General features: G+C 42.5%; 1 protein-coding gene across 2 annotated transcripts in view; it reads right to left on the minus strand.

Annotated features, from left to right (window-relative positions):
- LOC102302526 (protein jagged-2) overlaps positions 1-11177 on the minus strand; it is a 50389-nt gene that overhangs the window by 6403 nt on the left and 32809 nt on the right. The window contains exons 10-24 of one of the 2 annotated variants that reach the window (XM_005948511.2): positions 9315-9428; positions 8002-8048; positions 7273-7446; positions 7023-7173; positions 6747-6911; positions 6348-6461; positions 5709-5822; positions 5505-5618; positions 5287-5403; positions 5044-5071; positions 4168-4253; positions 3462-3575; positions 2704-2819; positions 2337-2597; positions 1708-1839 (exon numbers count right to left, since the gene is read on the minus strand). In XM_005948511.2, the coding sequence (XP_005948573.1) occupies positions 1708-1839; positions 2337-2597; positions 2704-2819; positions 3462-3575; positions 4168-4253; positions 5044-5071; positions 5287-5403; positions 5505-5618; positions 5709-5822; positions 6348-6461; positions 6747-6911; positions 7023-7173; positions 7273-7446; positions 8002-8048; positions 9315-9428 (1847 nt within the window). The remainder of the gene's footprint in view (positions 1-1707; positions 1840-2336; positions 2598-2703; positions 2820-3461; positions 3576-4167; positions 4254-5043; positions 5072-5286; positions 5404-5504; positions 5619-5708; positions 5823-6347; positions 6462-6746; positions 6912-7022; positions 7174-7272; positions 7447-8001; positions 8049-9314; positions 9429-11177) is intronic. The other variant, XM_005948512.3, reaches the window with a different exon arrangement.

The following is an 11177-nucleotide window of genomic DNA, read 5'->3' on the forward strand; positions in this document are numbered from 1 at the left end:
ATGGTATATAAATAAAACTCAACTAAATCGAATGCATGGCTACAAAGACAGAGGAAATTCCACCAGCGCCTCCAAAAAGCCAAACGTTCGTGATGCTATCAGCAGACAGAACGCTGACTGGTAGAAACGCTGGCTCGGACAGTAATGGGAACAACAGTGGAATTCCCCATGAAGAGAAAGAAGCACAAAAAATCGTTAAAATTAAAAACAGTTTCCAACACTCCACTACAAAAAATTTCTTATGTATGATGACTGTTTTTTCCATGCCAAGGGCTAAAGCAAAGGACCAACACAGCATGAACATAAACAAGTGTTTCCCACCTTACTAGTTTTTCCATATCTGTATATAAATTCAACACCGCCACACCTACAACAAGCGGACATCAGTCTGCAAAGTTCTGTGCAGCACCCATGGACAACTCTGTGATGAGCATGCCCGATGAAACAAATCGAAGTAAACACTTTCAAATATTTGGCCACAACTTCTTGAACATCCCTCAGTTTTCCTTAAAAAACATTTGAAGAGGCCACAACATGTTCGAGGGGACACAAACCAAGGCAAGCCAAGCCTGCCTCACTCGTCCCCACATGCATTCTGAAACACAGGCATCGCACTTCTTTCAGGTTAAAGCCTGCGCTCAGATCATAAAGATTTCACTCGCACGTGAAACTGAGCGGTGACATATCACTGCAACACAAGTCCGCAACAAGTGGGAGTGGAGCTTTTTATTTTTTTTCCTCCTTCTTTTTATGAAAGCCTTGTTGAGGAGTTTGGGTGGATGTCAGGCTCACCACTCCTTTTCCTGTATCTGTCGCTCAAAACAGGCCTGCAAACATCAGAGGAACAAAAACTAATCCCCTCCATTAAGAGCTTAGATGTGACTGATTCCCTCAAGTCTGGGTGGCCGAGAGTGAGAAATACAGAAACTAAAACAAAGAGGGGGGAAATTATAAAGGAGGGCAAATAAAAGCAAGCAAGGGAGACAGATGGGATCAGACAGATTGTGCAGATATTAAAGGAGAAGATAAAGAAGACGGGGAAGGAAAAGATGCAGAGGAAGAAGAAGAAATACGCAGAAGGAGAGCAAGATCGGCAAGTTCCCAAAAGTAAAGCTAAATTTTAACCAGATGTTGTTAAAAGCATCAAATACTTCTTTCTTTCCTCTCTCTGTTTTCTAAAACAAGGACGAAATAAACCAAAAATAGAAAAAATATCTGATTTTATTGTCCTCTACTGGAAACAATTTGCAGTGGGGGATTATGTGCGATTCAATAAAGTGGAAGAAGAAAAAAAGGGACAAGTGAGGAGGAAAGACTGGGAGTTCGTGTAAGCAGGATCAAAGATCAGAGAGGCATCTCCACAGAATCATGGTAGTGGGTGGATGCAGTAGCCATAATGGGGGATGAATTATTTGCATAAAGATACATATTTCAAACTGAAGAAGCTTCTCGGATGAGCGGTGAAACATCTTCAAGCAACTTAAAGAAGTCGCTTTTCTTTCCAAGCTCCTTAGACTATGATGACCTGTATGACTGAGAACCTTCACAGACTTTCTAAACGTTTCTTTCTTCCTTTTCCTGTCTTGGAATCATCCTAAAACTTCTCACCAATGCTCTTTGCTTTTTCAAATATAAAGGCACAAGTCAGTCTTACATTGTGGGACAAGTGCACACAAGTGCATGTGTGTGTGTGTGTGTAATAATTACCAAAGCGACTTCCACGGCATCACTGGTGGAGTAGGACTGGTCACAGAGGATGAGCAATGCCCGCTCTTCAGCAAGCGTCCGAGTCACGGGGAGATACCTCAGCTCCGAGCAGATGTTCTCCACTGTGGTTCCCTGCGGCACACGGACAACACGGGTGAACAAATTCCTCTCATTCCTTTTAAGTCTTTCTTACATGGATTCAATCCGAAAGCATCCCCCAGCAGGGGGAAAACCTTGCCTCATCAGCACTTTGTCAGAGGAGCAGATTTGTTCCCATTCAGACATGCCCGACAGGCATGACCCAGACAGCCAGACAAACTTTTCCCCTCCCCCTGCTAAGACTCAAAGTTTTTTGGTCAGTACAGAGCTGATCCAGCACCTGTCCCTTTGTAAAAGTGTCCTCTATATTAAAAGCCATGTGTTAATATTAATAAAGTCTTGAAATGTATGGAGAATACATTAAGAATCACGTTTATGTGAACTGTGCCTGCAATGTAAAACCACAGATTTTTGTTCAGTGCCACTAAAGCATAAGACATAAAAGGCTTTTGTAACTGGACCCACAGACCAAGCTTAAAAAAATTCAGAAGACAACGATTCAAGTTCCTACTTCTGTATGATTTACTCACCTGTGGCACTTTGTCCTTTTTAAAGATGAGTGTGATGTGAGCACAGTTGTTATCCAGATAGCCGCTGTTAGGTTCACACTGGGTGTGCAGAGGTGTGGGGGGGTCTGGCGTTGAGCACACCCCCCACTGATGACAGGGTGGCGAGAAGCAGGTGAGGAACTGGTGCTCCACACACTCGTGACCTCCGGGGCAGGACGGAAGGTTTGCTTCGGGAGGCGGAAGAGCCTTCGGGAGGATGCAGAGCTTACGGCCACATCTCACCTAGAGGAATTCAGCGTTCAGAGAGAGGGTCCACACCAAACGCTCAGTTAGCTAATACCGAGCTAGCTTAGCTTTAGCAATTACGATTCATTCTCGTATTCCTAACCTTGGAACAATGAACATTCCCGTTGACACACTGGCATGTGTTACATTCCTCCTCCCAGCGGCTGCCGTGAGGAAACTGTAGGTCAGTGTGACGGCATGGCTTCCCAAGTCCGATGACTGGAAAGAAGAAAGAATTAAAGCAACAATTGAAGTTGTCAAATGTAATCTTAAATGTAAGTTATAATCCTATAAAACTGCTGGAGTTCACTGTAGTCACATGAAAGCCATAGAGCTGCCCTAGGTAGACATATTATTCTCTCTCCTTTTCTTGTGTCATATACAGCACCTACTATCAGAGTAGTGAATGCTTACATTAAAAATGGTGGAAGTTCAAAATAATGATGTCAGTGTATGCCGATGTAGTCCTGCAAGCCAAAAGCTCACTCCATTTCAGATACTTTTTCTATCTTTAGCTCTGCTTGATGTCATAGACAGAGGATATTGCAAATATGGTCGTCTTAGGCCCTCCTGCTTTTAAGACCTTGTGTTTACTGGGGACAGCCAATCAGAAGAAAGGGAGCTTAAATAGAGGGCCAAGGGATCTACGTATAGGCTTCAGACCCAAAGGGCACACAAAGGGTGCTAAATAAAGACAAGCGTTTGTGAAAAATGAACAAACAGCTACTCTGATAAAAGGTCCAAGAAAAGAAATATTGGAAACGAGCATAATAGGTCTTTTTTAATAAAATGATTCAAATCTGGTTTACGTCTAAACCATCATCTTATGAACCTCTATAAACAGCTATTTATTGCACTTACAGTCTTGGCAGCGAGGTCCAGCATGTCCTGGAGGACAGAGACAGCGGTAGCCATTGATCTCATCCATGCAGGTCGAACCTTCAGCACAAGGAGACGACTGACACTCATCAATGTCTGAAAGAGAAAACCGCAGGCAGCATGTAGAGAATTATTAAACTTCTAATGCCCACCATAGACCAGTCTAGACAAGTCCCGGTGACTCACTGTAACAACTGTGAGTGCTTTATTTAAAAAGCAAGCATTGTAGGCATTGTTAGAAAAAACTTTTCAGATTATAGCGCACAGAAAGTTGAAAACTACAACCTAAAAACATTAAGAACTAAAAAATATTTTTAAGTACAGAGATTTCTTTCAGTGTTGCATTTCTCTTTTGAGTGTTTCTCTTCTTTTAAAAAAAAAAACGTCTCAATGACCGATGTATCGGTTTTAAACTCTTTAAAAGAATAACGCTTTGGTTCAGCGGGGGCTTTTTCTGAAGAGCTCTCTCCCAGAAGGGCCACGGGAGAGCGCACAGACCTGTCTGACAAACTTCAGCTCTGACCTCGCTCAGTGCAGAGGGGAGAGGTTAAGACGGTCTTCCTGAAAGGCTTCCTAATCTGTCGCCCTGAAACAATCGGCTCACGCTCCCTCGCTGCGGCCTTTCACCCCTGAACCCCCGCCCATCTGACCCCAGCCTCATGCCCCCTTCCAGTTCCCAGGGACTCACTGATGCGGCAGTCCGGTCCAGCGAATCCTGGAGCGCACTCGCAGCGAAACCAGTTCACACCATCCACGCAGATGCCGCCGTTGTAGCTACAAAGGAGACAGATCCAAACAAGTCAATCAAAAGTGGATTTAACCTAGAAACAAATATTCAGTTTTTGATGTTAACAAAAGCTCTCTGAATTTTTTTTGTACTTGGTAAGTAAATATTCTAATTTGACCCATATAACCCCGCCCACACACACAAAAGAGATAAGAAAATGTACGCATAGCTGGAAAATGGGTGAACGGGTAGATATGTGTAGCTTAGTAGTCCTGATTTATCCCACGCTCTGCTCTGTGGGTCTGCAGAGCCTCTGAGGCGCAGCAGGATGAAGCTGATCCCAGATCAATGTCCAGGCTTCATATGTAAATCTGCCCAGGCCTCATACCGAGCCCCCCCAAACACCCCTCAACACCTTCACTCCTTACAATGTTTCCCAGGTCGAGGTCGGTGAATGGTCAGAGGGGTGACACTTCACACTCTCCTGCACTTCTCCCCCTCCTCATCCACCGCCTTCTCCAAAAAACCAAAACCACCACTAATCCACCTGTCAGTCATTGAAGGGGAGGGCAAGGGGGAGGGAAGGCTTTTGTACAGGGTAGCCTCTCTGATGTAGAGAATCCCAAGATCTCAACAGTTTGTGTACTCCTCATTTTTTCAATAAATTGCAAAAAACAAAAAAATTATAAAATGTGTTGTTTTCTGTAGCCAACCAACCAACAACCTCAAACTCATTAACAAAAACAAATCACATACAGATTTCCTTAGATACTGATATATTGTAGCACCAATACATTTTTAAAAATCATTAGAGGGCAAAATATTTCCATATCTTACCAGGGATGAGGATTGCAGTCATCAACATCTGCAAGAGGAAAGACATAATTAACTTTAAAACTTGAAACCTGTCATAATCCATAGGTGAGAATGAGTGAGTTGTATAAATGTATAAAAAGCATATGTAACTGATTTTATCCTGATGCTATAACAGTATATAGACATACGTTTTTTTAAACACACAGTATCTGCATGTATCCTGGTTAGTAAGAGAATGTAAGAAATACCCAAAACTTTGCATACTCTGTGAACATGTGGGTCCTTCCCAGCCGTCTTTGCATATACAAGTGTAGGCGTCTCCCCCTCCAACACATGTCCCTCCATTTTCGCAAGGACCTGAATCACAGGTGCTGTTCTTGGCTAAAAAAAACAAATAAAACACAGTAAAAAAAATTTTTTTATAAATCATTAATGTAACTCTGTGTTTTTGCAGTGAAACAAAAGTGATGCTGGTGTCTCACCCGTGTTGCAGGTGCTGCCACCCCAGCCTGAGTGACAGCTGCACAGGAAGGAGTCTCCGTGGTCATAACACGTTCCCCCGTTACTGCAGGTAGTGGAGTCGCACTGGCTCTCGCCTACACCGAGATGGCATGGGGAAAAGATTTTAAGCTTTTGACGCAATGCAAAGTGTCTATTTAATGAGTTGGCTCGCATGTTGAACTTACGTGAGTGGCAGGTCTTTCCTTTCCAGTTGTCTACACAGTTGCAGTAGAAGTCATTAAGCAGATCGACACATTGGCCTCCATTCTGACAGGGGTTCCTGCTGCACTCGTTTACGTCTGGAAAAGAGTCAGACAGCAACTCAGTGCACTGGTTTTAGCTACTGATTACCATCCTAACGTAATCAGATAACGTGTGATAATAGTTTGGTTCAACTCTTCAGCAAAAACTCAAGCTTCTCTAGCCCCAGGCATAGTCTTGGCAGAGATTATAGTATTTTGCACTCAAAACTGTCAATGTTTATTTCACCAATAAATTACTTCTGTCTAAACCTAACCCTTTTCCTTTCAAATATAATATAGACTGTCATCTGCAAATGTGTGCACTGTCTGTAAGCACATAGCCACAAAATAGATTTTGAGTCTGTCAGCTGGCTTGATTGTTACATTTTACACCTGTATTTATCTTAAATCTTCTAGTCCTCTGCGAGATCCTCAAACTGCTCATCATTCCTCTTGTGTCTCCCATGGCTGTGACTCATAATCTGCATGACTCAGCCAGGCTCTCCTTTACAGCTTGTACTGTTGAGCTACACCAACACTGAGAAAAATCCACTCCTCTGCCACACACCTACACACACTCACCAACATCACAGAGGCTGCCCTCCCAGCCGTCTGGGCAGAAACACTTAAAGGAGTTGATCTCATCGATGCAAGTGCCTCCGTTCTTGCACGGAGATGATGCACAGTCATTAATGTCTGCAGGCAAAGAGAGAAGAGTTCTTTTAATACCCCGTTAATTTTCAAGAAAAGATCAAAACTGTTGATTTTTGTCTTTTACATTTTGTTTATTGAGATTCTTTCTTCCTTCTGCTGTAGACCAAACTAAGTAGATCAAACTAAGACAGACATGATTGCTGAAGTGAGAGTTTGAATTACCGTAAGAATTATGTGGTTCCCAGTGATGGTAACTGATGATAAATATAGTCAGTGTGTGTGTGTGTGTGTGTGTGTGTGTGGGTGGGTCAGGTAATAATGACTCACTCTCATGGCAGTAGGTGCCAGTGAATCCCGGATCACAGGAGCAGCTGAAGTTCCCAGCCGGCAGGCTGATGCAGCGGCCACGCGGTCCACACACATTGGATGAGATGTTCCACACCCTCTTTTTAGTGTCGTTAGTTGTGACGGCAACAGTGCAACTATCAATCACTTGGGGTAACGAAATGAAAAAGAGATGATCAGCAAGGGGAGCACCATGGAATTATTTGTCACAATTTTCTGACGAGTACATTTTTTAAAAATGTGAAGATGCTGGGTTACCTTCACATTGGTTGGTCTTGCAGTGGTCCTTGAGCTCTGAACAGGTTTTGCCCTCATAGTCATCCGGACAGCTGCAGTAGAAATCACCGGTCAGGCTGTGGCACTGAGCCTTGTTCTGACACGGGTTTGGGCTACAGGGGTTGTTCTGCAACTTCAGGAAGAAAAACAGAAAATGCATTTGTGAAACGAAACTACAGCAAAAACATCAAACTATCTTCTGCATATTATATAAGTTGGATTTAGTCCTTACCTCACACGTTGTTCCAGTGAAGCCCTGTGGGCATTCACACATGAAGCCGTGCAGCAGGGTGTGGCAGCGCCCGCCGTTCTTACATGGACTGCTACTGCACCAGTTCCTCGGAACCTCGCAGTGCCGACCCCCAAAACCTGGCTGGCAGACACACTGGTAGCCTCTGGCCAACTCCTGGTATAAAGATAAGAAGTCATCAAAGTGTCTGCTGACACATTTTATTTATAGAGGATAATTAAACTGTCACTTTTGTCCAGATATGTTCAAACTCTCACCATGACAACTGCTGTGACATTTGGAAAGGGTAAGTTGCACATCACAAATAGTGACTGATTTCAGGTTATAAGGAAAAAACTGTTTTTCACTAAGAAACAGCTCAACACCTTCTTTAGCTAATACATGCAAAACTAACCAGGAGGCTGATGCAGCTTACTTGACTTACTGGATCAATGCCATGCATTTTCTTTAATTCTTGATTTATCTGAAACAGGCTTCAAATCCAAACCCAAGTCCATATTTGAAGTTTTGTTTTTTATTTGTTTAACAAAACACAAAAACTCATTCAGTCATTGAATGTTGATAACCTTTCAAAGTCATAATAACTTATTCTTTTATGTTTTGACAGGTACTTGGATGATTGACAAGAAGCATGTTACTTCTCCGTTGCTGTCATCACATCAAAAATAAAATCAATAAAGACCTCATTATGTTTGAACTAAAAAGTCTCACCTTGCAGGTCCCTCCGTTCTGACACTGTCCGTGACAGCTGTTCACGTCTGTTGAATAATCAATCACAAGAAAAATGTCAGATCTGAAACCGACTTTGACAAAATGGGCAGAACAGTGTTGTAACGTGCAGCTGCTACAGGAAAGTGGTCGATGAAACCAAAGCAAAGTTTTCCATGCCTGGAAGAATTGCAGATTCAGAGGTGCAGATGAGCTGTGAGAATGTGCAACGGAATTTAACTTGCAGAGGGGAAAAAAAGCTAACCCTAAAGAGTTTAAGCAATTTAAGAAAAAAGTTTGATAGTTTGGGAAAATATTGTAGTTTTAGAAGAGTGAGCCAGTGTGTAGCAGGTACACAGCCATAAGGGAGGTATATAAGAGACAGAATACAGCTAAAGCCCAGCTTCCTTGGCCGACAAGCTTCTCTTCCACCGCCATCTGCAAATCTCTGGATTTCTCAGTAGATGTTTTTCTTTTTGTGCTTTCTAAGAAGATAAACTCTTCTTGACTTTTATGTGTACAATGTAAAATATGCTATATACATATGAATTATTAAGGACTATACTGGACAGCAGCTCATTTTGTTGCTAGCACACCTGTGTCACCAAAGCATAAGGAAATTCTAGTCAAAATGTTTTGGTCACATAATATGAACATGTACTTTCTACTGTTGGAAGAAGTGATATTTTAAGGTGAAGTTTTGATTGTTTTGCCAATATTTTTTAAATTTACCACTGAGCTTAGAGATTGGACTGTTTCCAAAATTAAAGGTCAAAGATAAATTTATTCTTTAATATATCTTTAATACACGTGATTAATTAAATCAATTTGCCAAAGAAAAAAATTTGGTGGCTTTTTTTTTTTGCTGAAAATATGCAAAAACAGGTTAAAACTCACATGCTTTTAAGGCCCCATGTGACTTTTTTGTGCAGATATTTTTTTCTTTATTTCGGGAAAAGAAATAACTGCAGTAAATACTATGTTCAGATATTAAAAGATGTTACCTATTACATTGGAATTTACTAGAATTTTGCTAGCAATTTTGATATCGATAGATATTAATAGCATATTGCTATGCTGTCAGTGCTTGTAGTAAGCATCTAGAAAGACAATTTTTCCTGAAAAATTGGTTATTATTTTTGAAATAGGAATTACATGATGTAGATTTTCATGAGAAACCGTCTATCAGAACAAACACTTATTTACTGCTACAGTGGAAAAGAAGCTGGCTGGACAGAGGCCCCTGTTTCACCTCCGTTTTCTACAGGTAGCTGGAAAGAGGCTAAAGACTAATGATCTGCTGGACTGATACTAACTGATGTCACAGTTCTGGCCCACCCATCCATGAAAGCAGGCACAGTGATATCCACCAATCAAGTTTTTGCAAGCGTAAGCATTGAGGCACGGCTTCCCCGCGCACTCATTTACATCTGAAAAATGGAGATGAGAGACACAGAGAAAATGAATTAAAGCCAAGAACCTGCTCAGAAAGCCCGTCACCAAGCACAGCCTCCTGTCACACAGCCCACTGAAATGAAGGCCAAAGATCGAAGGTCTTTCCCAAACTTCCCTTTTAGCGACAACTTATGTGAATTGTTTTTTTTTCTTTTTTCATTTCATTTACGGGCTTTAAACGCAGACTTCAGGAACAAAAAATGCTCCATGGTAACTCAAAGTGCTGCGAATTATCCTGCAATATTTGACTCATGGTAACTCTTTCCAACACCTTGATTTATGGTTGTCATCCGCACTGGGCATATGCTGTTTGTAGACCTGTTTGGAGCTGTCTCCAAAACCAATTTTGGTGCTTTGATGGTTATTGGAAACACTTCAGTAGCGCCCTACCACAGCACAAGTTTAATTTAATTCCTGTATTGCTCACAGCTTTCTGCACTTATTATATATATATATATATGACACATCAAGTTACTTTTTGCACAGTGTGCAGGCATTTGCACAACCCACTGTCATTGTTGTCATCTGCTGTCTTGTGTCTGTATCGTTCTGTTCTGTCTTTGTTTTGTGTTTTTGCCATTTTTGCACACTTGCACTTTATGGAGTCCTGTGTTGATTGTCTGTTATATGTCATATGTAGCACTATGGTCTTGGAGGAACGTTGTCTCGTTTCACTGTGAACTGTACCACTGCACATGGTTGGAATCACAATAAAGCCACTTGATTAATTTAAATAAATGAACACTGAAATAAATGTAATGTGTACTTGGCAATATTTAATCAGACCACTTTAAATGATCCCAAATACTCTGGGTTGTTTTCAAACATGAAATTGCCAGCACATTTACAGTGTAAAGTTCATGTCAGGATGGGTGTTTACTTTTCCACTGGTTTCCATTGCCTCCCCCTACTCCTGCCATTTTGTCCTCATCCCCACCCCTAGGGGTTAATGTCTCTCTTTTGCATTCCCTGAGGGCCAACCTGCGGCATTCCAAGTGGTCAGTTTCAGAGGCAGCGCTCGCCGCTCCCACCGTGCCGCCTTGCCCACTATAAACCAACACACAGTGCATTAATACTACTCCCAGGAGGTAAGCGGCACCTGTTAGCCTGCTGAAACTAAACACCCCAAACCCCTTCCCAAAACCCGAGCCTCCTCCCGATCTAAAGCACCCGTTCACTTCATCTCCCTCTCCCACAGGTACCACCCTGCTCCCTGAAAGGGGAAGCACTCTGAGAATAACAGGACTCGTAACACAAGCCGCTGCATTTCGGTTGCTCCCTGTGTATGTTTACAGGTTATAAAGTGTTTCCTGGCTGAAGCCGGAGGGTGTGAGGGCTCCGCTATGCTGGGGCGTTGCCTCACCGTAGCACATATACTCCACTGTTACGGCCAGTCTGGAGCCAAAGATAACCCCCCAGTGGAGTAGATTTGGTCCCAACGCTAGCAGTTGCCAGGCGGGGGGTTATTTTTAGCTTTACTCAAGTCACCTGGCTCAAATTGCAGACGATGCTCGGAGAGCGTCTCCGCTGGGCATGCGCATGGACAGACAGACACACACATGAAATTAGTGGGCCTCTTGCAGTTATACTGCTGGTTAAACGATGTGGCAGGATAAACAAACAACTAGATATGCTGTAACTCTGCGCGCAAGTGTGGATACATGGAATTCACCATAGGTGCCACACACACTGGCTTCACCACATATCATCTAGCATGCAGTGGT

The sequence above is a fragment of the Haplochromis burtoni genome, unplaced genomic scaffold (assembly GCF_018398535.1).
Source record: "Haplochromis burtoni strain Fernald_Lab_line unplaced genomic scaffold, NCSU_Asbu1 Contig_605, whole genome shotgun sequence".
In the NCBI taxonomy this organism is placed as follows: Eukaryota; Metazoa; Chordata; class Actinopteri; order Cichliformes; family Cichlidae; genus Haplochromis; species Haplochromis burtoni.